This window comes from Ostrea edulis, chromosome 1 (assembly GCF_947568905.1).
Source record: "Ostrea edulis chromosome 1, xbOstEdul1.1, whole genome shotgun sequence".
NCBI classification, from domain to species: Eukaryota; Metazoa; Mollusca; class Bivalvia; order Ostreida; family Ostreidae; genus Ostrea; species Ostrea edulis.
The window spans coordinates 107,838,891-107,858,362 of NC_079164.1; the positions used below are offsets into that span (position 1 = coordinate 107,838,891).

General features: G+C 35.4%; 2 protein-coding genes across 2 annotated transcripts in view; one reads left to right on the top strand and one right to left on the bottom strand.

Annotated features, from left to right (window-relative positions):
• The window catches only part of LOC125666820 (receptor-interacting serine/threonine-protein kinase 1-like), a 542,042-nt gene that overhangs the window by 469,963 nt on the left and 52,607 nt on the right, over nt 1-19,472 (top strand). The gene's annotated exons all lie outside the window — the stretch shown is intronic.
• The window catches only part of LOC125666851 (kinesin-like protein KIF15), a 42,486-nt gene that overhangs the window by 21,156 nt on the left and 1,858 nt on the right, over nt 1-19,472 (bottom strand). The window contains exons 2-14 of the mRNA XM_056153221.1: nt 18,249-18,451; nt 16,346-16,422; nt 16,200-16,237; nt 15,266-15,366; nt 14,673-14,843; nt 14,350-14,451; nt 12,586-12,696; nt 10,487-10,612; nt 9,883-9,941; nt 9,653-9,716; nt 7,845-7,962; nt 1,817-1,902; nt 953-1,117 (exon numbers count right to left, since the gene is read on the bottom strand). Coding sequence (XP_056009196.1) covers nt 953-1,117; nt 1,817-1,902; nt 7,845-7,962; nt 9,653-9,716; nt 9,883-9,941; nt 10,487-10,612; nt 12,586-12,696; nt 14,350-14,451; nt 14,673-14,843; nt 15,266-15,366; nt 16,200-16,237; nt 16,346-16,422; nt 18,249-18,451 — 1,421 coding nt within the window. The remainder of the gene's footprint in view (nt 1-952; nt 1,118-1,816; nt 1,903-7,844; nt 7,963-9,652; nt 9,717-9,882; nt 9,942-10,486; nt 10,613-12,585; nt 12,697-14,349; nt 14,452-14,672; nt 14,844-15,265; nt 15,367-16,199; nt 16,238-16,345; nt 16,423-18,248; nt 18,452-19,472) is intronic.

Genomic DNA, 19,472 nt, shown 5'->3' on the forward strand with positions numbered 1-19,472 from the left:
TTGTTATAAAAGAGTTTTAATATATTTTCCCCTTTGATGAGAGGAATTTTCTCCATTTCCTCTTTTTAATCAGAGAGGTATTGCAGATCATTTTCAATCAAGATTTCATATTTCAAAACAAAATCCTACACATACATGTGTATATGATCCATTTAAAAAAAAAGCAAATCAAATAAATATAATCACAAAAATTTACATTTATGAACACAATACTCTCTAAGTGTCCTGACTTAAACAATATCTAATATGCCTTTACTTAAACATGATAGCCATCAATTACTACAGTGTATTGTTAAATTCTATTGAGGAGACTCCACTTTGTTTCTTGCATCTAGCAAATTACCTACAGCTGGTGACATCTTTATATGAGTGAAAATTTTTCGATGGGAATGTAGAACCCTAAACGAACAAAACCACGAGACCCTGAACACGGCTTATCTTACAATGGTCTGATGTAAGACCGGATGAATGAATGTGGCATATCAGTGTTTTTTCCCCCTTATATAACTGGTACTGATCAATGGTACCATTCCCAATGCCAAAAAAAAAACCCCGTTGATTTTCCCCAATTTTGAGACTAAAAATTGCCAATTCACTTGCCAAAAAATAGACCGCTCACATCGTAATTTACTTAGTCTGAAACGTTGTACGAGTTAATGTAACTAAAATGTTCACTTCCGGTATTAAATCTAATGCACAGATCATGGCAGTGCACGTGTTGTAGAGCAACAACGATTCTAGAACGAGCCTACGACGATTCCTGATGTCTCACAACAGCAAATATTACCATAAAAAATTGTTTTGTTCTTTATTTTTTTCTCTCCTTAAGTTGAAATCATTTGCCAATACATTGGTAGAAAATTCTCAAATTTGTTCGATTTTGACGCTATTCTTCCAAATTGAATGGGTACCAGTACCAGTGGGTAAAAAAAAAACCTGCTGCATATCTTACAATGGTCTGCTGTAAGACCGGCTGGACGTCGTGTTTGTCCTTCACGATCTTCTCTAGGCGGGAGATGTTGTTATCTCGGAACTTCACGATCATCTTACTGCTCTGTAGACACTTGTCCATCTTGTTACACAAGTCCTGAAGCTGTTCTATCCGTTGTTGTAAAATCTAACAAAATTCAAACATCAAAAGAATGCAAGTACACCGTACATTAGAATAGTGAAAATCCTAATACAATGTAGATGAAGCAAACTTGTATTTTCATGGTTTTCAATCAGTTCATTTGTGGTTACTTAAACTAAGTACAGATAATCAAGGTGAATTATTTCTGATCTATACTTTTATAATAAAAGAACACAAATGTTAACTATGGTTTTTTTTTTATTGCACAAGTACATGTCCAGTTACATGTAGATTTGAGAGTTATGGTATAAATAGAATTTTTAATTCTGGCATTATTAGCGACAGTGTTTCTAGATCGGTATTAACCATCTTTCTTGGAATTCTAAAGTTGCTAAAATTGGCTCTTGCTAAATAAATATACCCATAATTCATGGACAAATCACTAAATTTGCAGCTCTCTAAAAATACCACTTAAATATGGTATGGGAATTCCAGCACACATAAAAAGTAAAACATGCTTTAATATAACAAACACACTTAAAATGAATTTGCACTTAATGTGAAGTGATATTTATTCCCCATTCTCATACATGTAGTTTATTGAAGTATTTATTCCCCATTCTCTAACATGTAGTTTATTGTAGTATTTATTCCCCATTCTCTAACATGTAGTTTATTGTAGTATTTATTCCCCATTCTCATACACATAGTTTATTGTAAGAAGTTGAAGTGTCTTTTCCTCACCTGATTTTGTTGATCAGCTTTGTCCTTAAACAGCATACACCTAACAAATCTCTCCTTCCACTCCGAGTCTGTCATAGAGCTAGGAGCTGTTGAGAAACACATTTGACAATAAACACTCAGTTAAAACAAGCATTCTGAGAGTATTGCATGGCAATACATAGTCCCCTACCGGTTACAAAAATTACTGTACCACAACAATATTCAAAGTTCATTATGTAGGCTATGGTAAAAGGGGAAATTGGGGAACCAGGATAGCAATGGTTGGAAATCAACTACCATTCAAGTAGAGACTAGACCAAGAAAAAAGACAAATTTATAATTAGGTTTAGGTCTTTAACCAAGTCAATAAACTGTGACATGTAGGTGATCATGAATAATTTAGCTATATTGTTGTATTACTATGCTAGAAGTTTTAATGAGTGTAGTACTCTTATCTAAAGAGATAAGAAACTTGGATTAAAACTAACAATTCATGCTATTTGTCAAAGGGCCATAACTTAATGAAAAATCAACGGACCGAGAGAAATTCAATCTTGATCTGTAACTTGTTATGCCAAAGCAATGTACTAAATATCAAATGAGTATCTGCAAGCACAACCGGAAAAAGTCAGGAAAACTAATAATTCATGCTATTTTTCTAAGTCCAAGGGCCATAACTAAGTGAAAACTCAATGGACTGAGACAAAATTCGAACTTGATCTGTAACTTCTTTTGTTATACTTTCATGTAAAATACTCGAACCTGATTGGTCGAGAAGCATTTGAAAAAACATTGTTACCCTCTGAGAACAGAAAACACGCGACCCAGGGTGATAGTATCTAGCAACGGGTAACAGTACTTGACAACGGGTGATATTATAAAAAATTATCACATGCGTCAAATTTATGCGTGTACGGTTCGCCGTAGATTGCTAGACGACGTCGTTTGAGCGTTTGTAATAAACGCAAGTACCCGCATCGAAATACGAAATATCGCACGACAGTGATTGATCAAATGTCAAAAGACGTAAGTTTTTCTGCTTTCCAGTTTACATAACATTCAGTATAATAAAACAAATATTGCATGTATTTGAGGGTAACATTGAAATTTTCACCCCTCGAGAAACCATTGTCAACCTCGGCTACGCCTCGGTTGACAATGGTTTTCTCGGGGTGAAAATTTTCAATGTTACCCTCAAATACATGCAATATTTATATAATGGCAAAGCAACGTACCAAATATAAAATAAATATCTGCAAGAACAGAGAAATAAGGGGGGAAAACTGGACTGACGGACAGACAGACGGAGCACCAGCCTAAAGTCCCCTTCGACTTTGTCGGTAGGGGACTAATAAGTAGTGTTGAAAAATCGGGAAAATTTCATCGATAATCAGTCATAATCGAAAGAACTGTTTAGATCAATGATCGATATAATCGGTATTTACATGTAGTTAATAATGTTTATTATTTTTGGAGTTATTTCTATTTAGTTTCATGGATATGTGCAGTATACACACTAGCTGGTTTCACTGAATTCCCAATTTTCAATGTAGAGTCCACTCTGACTTTTCCCCGCACATGTCTCAATATAAAAGCGGGAATAACAGTCAGATGAATCTCGGATTAGATATTAATTAGTGTACAAGCCACAATCGATTATGAAAAATAGAATCGATAATCGGAATCGAAGAGCCAAAAATGATCGACAATCGATTGTCGATGACAATTGTTTCATCACTACTAATAAGCTTTAAAGAATAACTAGTCTGCTATATTTTACAATCTTATACCATCAATTTTATGTATCCTTTATACAAGTGAATCGGTACTCTTTTCTTTTTTGGAGTATTCCACTCGGATAACCTTAACTGTAACATCAGGGTAGATAACTTTACCTGTGACATCAGACTGAACAGCAAGGTAGATAGCTTTACCTGTGACATCAGACTGAACAGCAAGGTAGATAACTTTACCTGTGACATCAGACTGAACAGCAAGGTAGATAGCTTTACCTGTGACATCAGACTGAACAGCAGGGTAGATAACTTTAGCAGACTGAATAGCAGGGTAGATAACTTTACCTGTGACATCAGACTGAACAGCAGGTTAGATAACTTTACCTGTGACATCAGACTGAACAACAGGTTAGATAACTTTACCTGTGACAGACTGAATAGCAGGGTAGATAGCTTTACCTGTGACAGACTGAACAGCAGGGTAGATAACTTTACCTGTGACAGACTGAACAGATAACTTTACCTGTGACAGACTGAACAGCAGGGTAGATAACTTTACCTGTGACAGACTGAACAGCAGGGTAGATAACTTTACCTGTGACAGACTGAACAGCAGGGTAGATAACTTTACCTGTGACATCAGACTAAACAGCAGGGTAGATAACTTTACCTGTGACAGACTGAACAACAGGGTAGATAACTTTACCTGTGACAGACTGAACAGCAGGGTAGATAACTTTACCTGTGACATCAGACTGAACAGCAGGGTAGATAACTTTACCTGTGACATCAGACTAAACAGCAGGGTAGATAACTTTACCTGTGACATCAGACTAAACATCAGGGTAGATAACTTTACCTGTGACAGACTGAACAGCAGGGTAGATAACTTTACCTGTGACAGACTGAACAACAGGTTAGATAACTTTACCTGTGACAGACTGAACATCGGGGTAGATAACTTTACCTGTGACATCAGACTGAACAGCAGGGTAGATAACTTTACCTGTGACAGCAGACTGAACAGCAGGGTAGATAACTTTACCTGTGACATCAGACTGAACAGCAGGGTAGATAACTTTACCTGTGACATCAGACTGAATAGCAGGGTAGATAACTTTACCTGTGACAGACTGAACAGCAGGGTAGATAACTTTACCTGTGACAGACTGAATAGCAGGGTAGATAACTTTACCTGTGACAGACTGAACAGCAGGGTAGATAACTTTACCTGTGACAGACTGAACAGCAGGGTAGATAACTTTACCTGTGACATCAGACTGAACAGCAGGGTAGATAACTTTACCTGTGACATCAGACTGAACGGCAGGGTAGATAACTTTACCTGTGACAGACTGAACAGCAGGTTAGATAACTTTACCTGTGACATCAGACTGAATAGCAGGTTAGATAACTTTACCTGTGACAGACTGAACAGCAGGTTAGATAACTTTACCTGTGACATCAGACTGAATAGCAGGGTAGATAACTTTACCTGTGACATCAGACTGAACAGCAGGGTAGATAACTTTACCTGTGACAGACTGAACAGCAGGTTAGATAACTTTACCTGTGACATCAGACTGAATAGCAGGTTAGATAACTTTACCTGTGACAGACTGAACAGCAGGTTAGATAACTTTACCTGTGACATCAGACTGAATAGCAGGTTAGATAACTTTACCTGTGACAGACTGAACAGCAGGTTAGATAACTTTACCTGTGACATCAGACTGAATAGCAGGGTAGATAACTTTACCTGTGACATCAGACTGAACAGCAGGGTAGATAACTTTACCTGTGACAGACTGAACAGCAGGTTAGATAACTTTACCTGTGACATCAGACTGAATAGCAGGTTAGATAACTTTACCTGTGACAGACTGAACAGCAGGTTAGATAACTTTACCTGTGACATCAGACTGAACAGCAGGGTAGATAACTTTACCTGTGACATCAGACTGAACAGCAGGGTAGATAACTTTACCTGTGACATCAGACTGAACATCAGGGTAGATAACTTTACCTGTGACATCAGACTGAACAGCAGGGTAGATAACTTTACCTGTGACATCAGACTGAACAGCAGGGTAGATAACTTTACCTGTGACAGACTGAACAGCAGGGTAGATAACTTTACCTGTGACAGACTGAACAGATAACTTTACCTGTGACAGACTGAACAGCAGGGTAGATAACTTTACCTGTGACATCAGACTGAACAGCAGGGTAGATAACTTTACCTGTGACAGACTGAACAGCAGGATAGATAACTTTACCTGTGACAGACTGAACAGCAGGGTAGATAATTTTACCTGTGACAGCAGACTGAACAGCTGGGTAGATAACTTTACCTGTGACATCAGACTGAATAGCAGGTTAGATAACTTTACCTGTGACAGACTGAACAGCAGGGTAGATAACTTTACCTGTGACAGACTGAATAGCAGGGTAGATAACTTTACCTGTGACAGACTGAACAGCAGGGTAGATAACTTTACCTGTGACAGACTGAACAGCAGGGTAGATAACTTTACCTGTGACATCAGACTGAACAGCTGGGTAGATAACTTTACCTGTGACATCAGACTGAACGGCAGGGTATATAACTTTACCTGTGACAGACTGAACAGCAGGTTAGATAACTTTACCTGTGACATCAGACTGAATAGCAGGTTAGATAACTTTACCTGTGACAGACTGAACAGCAGGTTAGATAACTTTACCTGTGACATCAGACTGAATAGCAGGGTAGATAACTTTACCTGTGACATCAGACTGAACAGCAGGGTAGATAACTTTACCTGTGACAGACTGAACAGCAGGTTAGATAACTTTACCTGTGACATCAGACTGAATAGCAGGTTAGATAACTTTACCTGTGACAGACTGAACAGCAGGTTAGATAACTTTACCTGTGACATCAGACTGAACAGCAGGGTAGATAACTTTACTTGTGACATCAGACTGAACAGCAGGGTAGATAACTTTACCTGTGACATCAGACTGAACATCAGGGTAGATAACTTTACCTGTGACATCAGACTGAACAGCAGGGTAGATAACTTTACCTGTGACAGACTGAACAGCAGGGTAGATAACTTTACCTGTGACATCAGACTGAACAGCTGGGTAGATAACTTTACCTGTGACATCAGACTGAACGGCAGGGTATATAACTTTACCTGTGACAGACTGAACAGCAGGTTAGATAACTTTACCTGTGACATCAGACTGAATAGCAGGTTAGATAACTTTACCTGTGACAGACTGAACAGCAGGTTAGATAACTTTACCTGTGACATCAGACTGAATAGCAGGGTAGATAACTTTACCTGTGACATCAGACTGAACAGCAGGGTAGATAACTTTACCTGTGACAGACTGAACAGTAGGTTAGATAACTTTACCTGTGACATCAGACTGAATAGCAGGTTAGATAACTTTACCTGTGACAGACTGAACAGCAGGTTAGATAACTTTACCTGTGACATCAGACTGAACAGCAGGGTAGATAACTTTACCTGTGACATCAGACTGAACAGCAGGGTAGATAACTTTACCTGTGACATCAGACTGAACATCAGGGTAGATAACTTTACCTGTGACATCAGACTGAACAGCAGGGTAGATAACTTTACCTGTGACATCAGACTGAACAGCAGGGTAGATAACTTTACCTGTGACAGACTGAACAGCAGGATAGATAACTTTACCTGTGACAGACTGAACAGCAGGGTAGATAATTTTACCTGTGACAGCAGACTGAACAGCAGGGTAGATAACTTTACCTGTGACATCAGACTGAATAGCAGGTTAGATAACTTTACCTGTGAAAGACTGAACAGCAGGGTAGATAACTTTACCTGTGACATCAGACTGAATAGCAGGGTAGATAACTTTACCTGTGACAGACTGAACAGCAGGGTAGATAACTTTACCTGTGACAGACTGAACAGCAGGGTAGATAACTTTACCTGTGACAGTCTGGACAGCAGGGTAGATAACTTTACCTGTGACAGTCTGGACAGCAGGGTAGATAACTTTACCTGTGACATCAGACTGAACAGCAGGGTAGATAACTTTACCTGTGACATCAGACTGAACATCAGGGTAGATAACTTCACCTGTGAAAGACTGAACAGCAGGGTAGATAACTTTACCTGTGACAGACTGAACAGCAGGGTAGATAACTTTACCTGTGAAAGACTGAACAGCAGGGTAGATAACTTTACCTGTGACATCAGACTGAACAGCAGGGTAGATAACTTTACCTGTGACAGCAGACTGAATAGCAGGGTAGATAACTTTACCTGTGACAGACTGGACAGCATGGTTACCACTCACAAAAGCAGCAAGTTGTTCTTTCAGACGTTTGATTTCTTGTTGTAATGAAAGCACGTTACCCTGAGTGTCCTCATTCACAACAGCCTAAAGAACAAAACTGCAATCGTTAACAGCCTAAAGAACAAAACTGCAATCGTTAACAGCCTAAAGAACAAAACTACAATCGTTATACGATAAAAATAAAACTGCAATCGTTATACGATAAAAAATAAAACTACAATCGTTATATGATAAAATAAAACTGCAATCGTTATATGATGAAAAATAAAACTACAATCGTTATATGATAAAAAATAAAACTACAATCGTTATATGATAAAAAATAAAACAAAACTGCAATCGTTATATGATAAAAAATAAAACTGCAATCGTTATATGATAAAAAATAAAACTGCAATCGCTACATGATAAAAAATAAAACAAAACTGCAATCGTATATGATAAAAAATAAAACTACAATCGTTATATGATAAAAAATAAAACTACAATCGTTATATGATAAAAAATAAAACTGCAATCGTTATATGATAAAAAATAAAACTGCAATCGTTATACATGTATGATAAAAAATAAAACTACAATCGTTATATGATAAAAAATAAAACTACAATCGTCATATGATAAAAAATAAAATAAAACTACAATTGTTATAGGATCTAAAACTGCACAAATAACAAAACAAGCATTTTGTAAGTATTGTACTTTTGGGGGGGGGGGGGGGGGGGGGGGGGGCAGTTTTACAAAACATGTCAAGAATCATCTGCATATAAAGATGTCTTTATCGTTGCATAGAACAACTCTTCATTTGTATCCTCAGCCTCGAGTTCTATTGCTGTATTAGGAACAGCCTAACTGGGTCATTCTCCAGTACTCTGACATGAAGCATAGAAAAAGATCGGCATTTTCGCTACTAAGTGTAAAATCAAATATTTTTGAACAACGGGAGGATATAAATGCTGTACAGATGCAGCGAATCAGTGGATTATAAATTGGTATGCCTTAGACTATATACACCTACATATACAGGACAATGTTTGTAAATGCTATTCAGTTTAATTCATAAAATTCATCACTGACAATTTTCATTTTCAAATGCTGATTTGGGAGGGGGATGTTCATTTTGACTTGTATCATGATAAATACACAAATCATCGTCTACATCGTACGTTGATCCATTAATAAAAATTGACTATAATTTATTGGGCGTATATGTATTTTAGATTTGAAGATGTTTGAAATAACAAACTATTAAATTCTAATATCTACAAAGCAAACAATAGTAACAACATAAAAGGGGGTTGGGGGGTGCTTCTTTTCGATTCCAGGTAACAAACTGAAAATGGCTATACACCCACTGCTAAAAAACTTCATACAATCCAATATCTCAAATGAAATAAATCATCAATAAAAATATTATATCTCAATATAATTATTGCTGGTTCTATCCACTTTCACTAGGCCTACAAAACTGTAATTACAAGTTTTTGAACATTTTTATTTTAAGAACTACATAATCTTATTGTTTTCAGGTGACCTAAAATAGCCCGGAAAACTATGTTATGACAGATGGACACAGACAGACAGATGGATGAAAAGACAGAGCAAACTGGACTTAGATCTCAAATGTTAAAGCAAGGGAGCTAATCATGTGCTAATGTCGATCCATTATCACAGAACACAGATTAGTGCTAGCTCATAATCCCACCAAACTGTACATCAACTCTGAATGAGCTAAATCATAATTTCAATAGATCTGAGGATTTAACAAATTTACCTTGTTTTTGATAAGTTTTGCTCTCCTTGCAAAATGTAGGGTTGAAAGTGTTTCCCCAAATGATCTATAAGACAACAAAATGAATCAAAATACAAAATGAAACACATGAAAGAAGAGAATTCAACTTATTTGTAAATTAGGATCCTCACTGAGCATCCACATTTCTTATCCATAATACATTAAAGTAGTACAGTCTTTCTCTTTTAAACTCTTTATTTGATTAAACTTACTTGGAGCCTGGATGAATACAGGCAATGATGTGTGTTTTAGCATTACCACCTAGAGAATCCTGTCACAGAATAAATACACAGCATTAGAAATTAAACAATCAGGCTTTCTAATCCTCATATTTTTCTCCAATATTTTAAATTTCTAAGTGGTATTTTTTCTTCAACTTAACAGTCTTCACTTTGATTTTGAAAGTACATGCTATTCAAAGTTTTTGTGAAGATCACATCTTTAATACTCTTGTTTGTGAAGAAGATATAATATTCATTGCATTTTTAATACTCTTGTTTGTGAAGAAGATAAAATATTCCTCACACCTTTAATACTGTTGTTTTGTGAAGCAGATAAAATATTGATCACATCTTTAATACTCTTGTTTGTGAAGAAGATAAAATATTCATTGCATCTTTAATACTCTTGTTTGTGAAGAAGATAAAATATTTCTCACACCTTTAATACTGTTGTTTTGTGAAGAAGATAAAATATTGATCACATCTTTAATACTCTTGTTTGTGAAGAAGATAAAATATTCATTGCATCTTTAATACTCTTGTTTGTGAAGAAGATAAAATATTCGTTGCTTCTTTTATACTGTCGTTACCTTACCCTGAGTAGGAATGTGAGTCTGGAATCTCGGTACGGAATGTGTCGAGATTTACCGTGGGCAATGTCCACCAGAGACATGATAACATTTCCCAGAATCGACAAACTTCTGTTGATGCTTCCGGCCTCCTATAAAGTAAAGCATGACGCCATTTACACTCACGACATGAAACATGTGAACTGTACATACATATTCAGTGTTCGACAATAACTTTTTCACCATAGTAGTTCAAAGGACTAGTAGATACTGTAATCAACTAGTCCTGCTAAGTCAGTAGCTAGTCCTGCTAAGTCAGTAGCTAGTCCTGCTAAGTCAGTAGCTAGTCCTGCTAAGTCAGTAGCTAGTCCTGCTAAGTCAGTAGCTAGTCCTGCTAAGTCAGTAGCTAGTCCAGCTGCTGGAGGCAGTCGACTGAGTCACAAAGTGACAAGGGGGTAGAGGCAGGGCTAGTTGGTGGTGGTGGAGGGGCACTACCATGGAAATTGTTCAAAATCAAGAAGCATAATCCTGCATTTCTGTTACAAAATGACCTAATAAACTCATTTTAGCCTCTGATTTTACCTATTTATTTATCAAAGTTTTGGGTGTAAATTGTATGCTTGAATTGCAGTGTTACATTATTTTTCTAATGGCAGAATTGACGCGGTTGTGGTCAAGATTAGACATTAGTCCATCCATTAGGTTTTTGATTTTTCAGCAGTCAGCTGGACTACTTGTAACTAATATTCGTAGTCTGGGGCAAAATTTACTAGTCTCAGGCTACTGGACTAGTGTTAGTGTCGAACCCTGCATATTACTGTATTTCATGTGTTATCAACTGATATTTTTCTTCATTGATTAGTTCAACTATTTCTCATATTGTCCTAATACCATCACTATTTTTCTGCAAGTGAATCTACTTGTAACTGTTATATAGTAGTCTCAAACTTTATTTTGTTCAGTCAAATTCAGACAGAGGGCGTTTAAGTAAATGAATCATATCCACGAGAGAAATACACGCAGGTTTAAAAAACATTGATCAAAAAATGGCAGCATCTGCATTGCTGGTCTCCAGATACTCTAGATGAACACAGCCCAATAGAACATAACATGTACAGTATGTAGTCCTAAAAATGATAAAATCCAGATTGTCTTTTAAATAAGCGTAATTTTCCAAGAAAATGAAAGACAATTAAGTTTGGTTGATTTTCCACTATAATTAAGGTATTTTGGGCAGAAAACATCACAATTCAGCTGAATTTCACACTGGTTTAAAAAACTCGCAACAAAATGAGAAATTTCAGCACAAGATTTGTTCCGAGAAAAAGATGAGCTGAGCAATGTTACAGATTATGTAATCTTTTAGTCCAAAACTTGTGCACTATTTCTAATTATTTTTCTAATTAAAAATCTATTGTCCAATGACCACTATTTTGTCAATTTTGATTAAATTAGAGTGTAACTAACATATATGTGTATTGGTAATGTCATATTCAAATGGTACATGTAAATGAGCATACCACGGGAAAATGAACAGATTTCAACTCACAATACTTTTTATCATCGATGTTTCTAGACAAAAATGTGGGACGAATGCACATAGATTTCATAGAACTGTAAGTAAACCACATAAAGAGGCGAGAACACCAAGATGTCTAAAAAGTACGTAAAACGCATGCAGCGTTTCGATATCGATTATATCTAAATCATTCTAGGGAGCAAGTACAAAGAAGTGGGATCTGAAAATTTTCGTTGTAAATGCTCTTTTCTCTGAAGTAGTCAACTTTGGCGCTATGTTGATAGTTGAGTCACGTAAACATAAACAGGGCCCATGCCTTGTTTCGAAAATGAAAGTGTAGATGTCTCAAATACATCTTTGCATCAATTTTTAAAGTTTAGGATAGTTGCTAAGTTATGATATGTTTTTCACAAATTAAATACAACCTATTACCAATTAATATCAAAGTAATTTTTTCACCAAATCGTGTCCAATCCCTTTAAGGTTTTAAGAAACACTGTATCAACAACTATACATGTACAGTATATCAATTTCTACTTCTATTCCAGCAATTAACTCTATGAAAGTCATTTGATATTGAGGAGACATCCTTCTATAAACAGTAACCTTTAACCGTTGCCCAACAGCATTGGTATCTTTCTGCCTCTCACTTCCAGCCAGATCAACCAAATTCAGCTGAGATTCCTTCAAATTTTTCACTCCTTTGCCTTGAGGTTGCTGTAAAAAGAACAAATTGCATGTACATGTAAAATCTTTATCACTGTTATTACAGTATGTTTTGGCAAACAAATGAATTAAATTTTAAAGGCCTCGCCAACTGCACATAGAATACCTTTTATAAGAAATAACTCTTAATAATTGGATGAACAATAAAACAAATAACTGCAGTCTTGACTATTCTATTAAGGATGCTGCACATTACATCGATAAAGTAGAATAAATTATCATTTCATTCCACACCATAAGAAATAGAAACCATTTTTTCAGTACAGAAGAAACAAGAGTATACGTTCCAAGGAACATGTAAACCATCTGCAAGATATCTATCCAATGATCTTCACACAAGATATCTATCCAATGATCTTCACACAAGATATCTATCCAATGATCTTCACACAAGATATCTATCCAATGATCTTCACACTAGATATCTATCCAATGATCTTCACACCAGATATCTATCCAATGATCTTCACACCAGATATCTATCCAATGATCTTCACACCAGATATCTATCCAATGATCTTCACACCAGATATCTATCCAATGATCTTCACACCAGATATCTATCCAATGATCTTCACACCAGATATCTATCCAATGATCTTCACACTAGATATCTATCCAATGATCTTCACACTAGATATCTATCCAATGATCTTCACACAAGATATCTATCCAATGATCTTCACACAAGATATCTATCCAATGATCTTCACACTAGATATCTATCCAATGATCTTCACACAAGATATCTATCCAATGATCTTCACACCAGATATCTATCCAATGATCTTCACACCAGATATCTATCCAATGATCTTCACACCAGATATCTATCCAATGATCTTCACACCAGATATCTATCCAATGATCTTCACACCAGATATCTATCCAATGATCTTCACACCAGATATCTATCCAATGATCTTCACACCAGATATCTATCCAATGATCTTCACACCAGATATCTATCCAATGATCTTCACATCAGATATCTATCCAATGATCTTCACACCAGATATCTATCCAATGATCTTCACACCAGATATCTATCCAATGATCTTCACTCCAGATATCTATCCAATGATCTTCACACTAGATATCTATCCAATGATCTTCACACTAGATATCTATCCAATGATCTTCACACAAGATATCTATCCAATGATCTTCACACTAGATCTCTATCAAATGATCTTCACACAAGACATATATCCAATGATCTTCACACAAGATATCTATCAAATGATCTTCACATTAGAAATATCATAGCATATACATTTGTACATGCACTATCTGCAAGATATCTATCAAATGATCTTCACAAAAGATATCTATCGAATGATCTTCACACAAGATATTTATCCAATGATCTTCACACTACATATCTATCCAATGATCTTCACACTAGATATCTATCCAATGATCTTCACACTATATATCTATCAAATGATCTTCACACTAGAAATATCATAGGATATACATTTGTACATGCACATATCCATATTAGGTAAGTACATGTATCAAAGTCCTCTCTCAGTCTCAAAGTTCTAGAATGTAACAGATGGACAGACAGCAAGATAAATGGGACAGATGACAGTCATCCTTAAGTGTTGCCATGCTTTACAGACGACATAAATGCCAAACCTTTGATTCAATCTGAATGGTGAAAACAGCATGACTCCTGGAACTCTCTCTGTTCATCGAAGTGGAAGCCACTCGTCTGTTGATCCATCCAGAAGTCAAAACCTACCAATCAATGAGACAGGATTTTGCAAAGATTTTGTTGAAAGCTAATGGTATTGTAACACCACGTTTGGCATCAAAGACAACTACAATCTTTAAAGGGTATATACATTCTCAAATAATCCAGATCAAAGATAAAATGAGAATTCAAGTCGAATATTGCGTCTTAAAACAAATCTTAAATCTAACTAAAGTGGCTTAGCCTTCACAAAACTTTTCATAACCTCATAAGCCTCTAACGCTGATGTCACCGAGACCTCCGTTAGCCTGTCCACAAATACACCTTTCTTCATATTCTCCCGCAGGTGAAGGGTCATTGTAGAGGGCTCCATGAGATCATAAATCTGCTCATTGTAGATCTCCAGGAAGGAGCACTTCAAAAGGAACTCTGCTCCCTGCGGAAATTACATTATGTTCCAGCATCCATTGCACAATCACGAATGAAATATACACACAGTATATATACAGTACAACTGAAATCAATACTGTGGAATCATCTAAATTTAAATGGGGACAAATTTTCATTCATTGTCAAAGTTGAACAGTTTTGTTGTGATGTAATTACATGGGTATGGTTTCTTTACACTGAAACATTCCTAACATAGATTGTGTATTACATTGCGGGTTGAAACTCATCGGATAAGGTTACCCACAAAATTCCTGAAAATTGAGCCCCCCCCCCCCCCCCCCCCCGAATCTAATGATTCCACAGTCGTTATGTCAACCTTATTTTCTCTGGCTTTATAGAAAATGCACTCAGCATCCATCAGGTCCTGTTCCCTTACTTTTATATACAGTTAAAGTAATTTTTACTTACATTTTCCTGCTGCTCGCTGATCAAGTTGAACAAATATTCAAAACTCCTTGGTGTTACTCCTCTGTGTACATGTTGAAAATTTTCTACATCATCTGATGGGCCTATGTGTATACAATACATATAAAGATTAAGCAGACATAGCAAATTACATGTTTTCTACATCATCTGATGGGCCTATGTGTACACAATACATATAAAGATTAAGCAGACATAGCAAATTACATGTTTTCTACATCACCTGATGGGCCTATGTGTATACAGTACATATAAAGATTAAGCAGACATAGCTAATTACATGTTTTCTACATCACCTGATGGGCCTATGTGTGTACAGTACATATAAAGATTAAGCAGACATAGCTAAGTACATGTTTTCTACATCATCTGATGGGTCTATGTGTGTACAGTACATAAAGATTAAGCAGACATACATGTAGCTAATTACATGTATTCTTATCTCTCAGGACCTTGAACTTCGCAGATGAATCATGGAGTTGGAATTTGAATGAATCAGAACTGCTCACTAGACATTCTAGTGTATCAAAAAAGCATCACGATTATACTCTACTGTTTGTATTAGAAATAAGGGAAAGTTTCAGAAACATATATGCCTCCCATGGTGCAACATTCAATTATCAGGATATTGAGTGGACAATATCTTCCTATGTCCATGGGTGGATTGGCCCTTGACTATGTGACTTTTAAAAACAGTTTAAAACAACACAATTACGGCTCTATTAAATCCTGTTACATACTGTACATGTACCAGTAAATGAGCTTTTACTTCTTGTTAAACGAAACAAATTTATTAATTTTTCAAAAACTCGACATTATCTATTAATGCCACACATTAGGTTCTGAGCATTTACAACTACACACTATAAAGAGGACGCGTATACAGCTCAAGTTCAGCTGTTTGTACATCAGTTCTCACCTATCATGCTGTAGGTCTTCCCACTGCCTGTCTGACCACTGTCATCAATAAAATAATTTACATCATCATCAGTAATCTACACAGAATGAAACAGAAAAATGCACGTACACAGTCATCAGTTCCTATCAAACCATTACGGTACTTACTATGCAAATATGGTTCCATTGTACCCTGCAATGCAGCTCTCAATTATTTTCTTACCCATGATGGTAAACACAGACTCCTAAATCAAGAATCAAAGCAGTGAATATATTTGATATAATGCATGAACTGTACTTTTTGAGGTACCTATCATTTTGATTAATAGGAGCACACAAAATATATGATACTGCCAGAACTCACAGAAAACAAACTTTTACACAAGTTGTGACTTCATAGCTTCACAATGAATAATTTCATTTAAGGTAGGTAAATACTATTAGAAATTTCTGTCAATCAAATTTTTTTTTCATTTAAATAACTTTAACAACTCATAAACTAACTAAAAAGTCCATATAAGACATACCTTTGCAGGTTTATTTTTATACTATGTGCTACAGAGCACATATACCCCCAAATGCAAAAGCCAAATTCTAACACAAGAATGCATTATCTCATGTTTCATTAAAAATATGCACCAAAGCACATCATATTAAGCTATAATATATAAAAACTAATAGCTATTCATTTACTGAGAGAATTTTTAAAGATATTCAATTGAAAACATACACAATTGCTGTTTAATCTGCTCACATCCTTCAGAAAAAGAATCACAGAATATCGCAATTTTGAAAAATTCTCAAAATCTAAATTGTTTACATGCCAGTTTTTCTTTAAAAATATTTAAAATTATATCTAAGGTTAACAAAAAAACATATTTTACCATAGTTGACCAGAGATATTTTGCAAAATGGTCTCTTGAATATGTAAACCCCCATTTTTAAATTTAAGTTTTACAATTATTCTTTGCACACTTTGAAAATAGTAAATTGTAACAGCAAATACAGTCTTAAAATCAAGATTAACAGAATATGACAATATATATATATATATATATGTAAAACATACCAGACAATTAGAACACAAGGAGTGGGGGGGGGGGGGGGGGGGGGGGGGGGTGCACCCCCTCCCCTTCCTTTTTCTCACAATTTTTTTGGTGTGTGTGTTATTCTTTTTTTTTTTTGGCTATCAATCATATAATACATAAAAATACATACATGCTATCTCATACTTATAGAAAAAATAAATATAGTGTAACATATATGTAGATTCTAGCAACTACAGCTCATGTACAAATAATTTTGTTTCTTGAAAGTACTTGTGAAGAAGAGTTCAAATATTCAACAACTTTGTTGATGATTTTCTGAGGATTTATAATTCTGGGTTTCTTTGAACCAAACACACTCCCTAAAATTCAGTGTGAATTCCACTGTGAGTATCATGCCTATGTATGATTTTTAACTTGTTCAGGCTTAGATTGCAAGCTATGAGCCTTTTAAGCCTATGAGCCTTTCAATGTAGATATTACATTGCTTTGTACCATTGGAGCTAGTTATGACTTCACACTATAAGAATTCATGGTAAATATATCTAAGATTCACATTTGAATGCTAAATTTGACTCGTACAGTTCTCGTAAACTACAAACATCAAACAAAGAAGTTATAACTGGAACTTTCTAGTCGGTGTTTAAAATTTAAAACCGGATACGTAAAAGCACGGACTTTCCTTAAATCAATCAATGAGACAGAGGGAAATGGGAGAAGTTTTTGCACATGCAAGTATTTCATAGTTTTCAATTGTACATAAGATATTCTTGGGCTTTTCCAGAGAGCAGAAAAACCTTAAATGCATTATGATAAGACCTAACTCTCATTTTTGCTCAAATTAAAATGCAAATTTTTTACCCTTACAAACCATATTTATCAGTGACTTACAAATACAGTGATTGAAACCAACCAGTTTGTATGAATTTCTAACATCCAGAGGACGCAATAAAATTGAGGTGTTTTTCTAAGCCTGCTGTAAAAAGCCAGAAGTTGCGAATGTATATTTATTTGATGTACTGTACCTGTGTATCTTGGTGATCCACAACATGATCGAATGTGAATGTTTTGGGATCTGGTTTACTGTGAATAATGACGGCTGTCTTCGTGTCATTCACTGACACACACTGCTGACAGCCTCTGTCATTGTCATAGGAATCAGGAGGACGGATTCTTACAAACACTTTGATGGCATCACCCTCACTGCAAAATTTAAACAAATACCATTCTAATCATCATGCAAAATAATTGTTAAAACAACTTTTACTGAATTAGGTAATGGAGTTGGATTTCCTGTAATACTATCACAATTTAGATACTACTTTTACTGAATTAGGTAATGGAGTTGGATTTCCTGTAATACTATCAGAATTTAGATACAACTTTTACTGAATTAGGTAATGGAGTTGGATTTCCTGTAATACTATCAGAATTTAGATACAACTTTTACTGAATTAGGTAATGGAGTTGGATTTCCTGTAATACTATCACAATTTAGATACTACTTTTACTGAATTAGGTAATGGAGTTGGATTTCCTGTAATACTATCACAATTTAGATACTACTTTTACTGAATTAGGTAATGGAGTTGGATTTCCTGTAATACTATCACAATTTAGATACTACTTTTACTGAATTAGGTAATGGAGTTGGATTTCCTGTAATACTATCACAATTTAGATACTACTTTTACTGAATTAGGTAATGGAGTTGGATTTCCTGTAATACTATCACAATTTAGATACTACTTTTACTGAATTAGGTAATGGAGTTGGATTTCCTGTAATACTATCACAATTTAGATACTACTTTTACTGAATTAGGTAATGGAGTTGGATTTCCTGTAATACTATCACAATTTAGATACTACTTTTACTGAATTAGGTAATGGAGTTGGATTTCCTGTAATACTATCACAATTTAGATACTACTTTTACTGAATTAGGTAATGGAGTTGGATTTCCTGTAATACTATCACAATTTAGATACTACTTTTACTGAATTAGGTAATGGAGTTGGATTTCCTGTAATACTATCACAATTTAGATACTACTTTTACTGAATTAGGTAATGGAGTTGGATTTCCTGTAATACTATCACAATTTAGATACTACTTTTACTGAATTAGGTAATGGAGTTGGATTTCCTGTAATACTATCACAATTTAGATACAACTTTTACTGAATTAGGTAATGGAGTTGGATTTCCTGTAATACTATCAGAATTTAGATACAACTTTAACTGAATT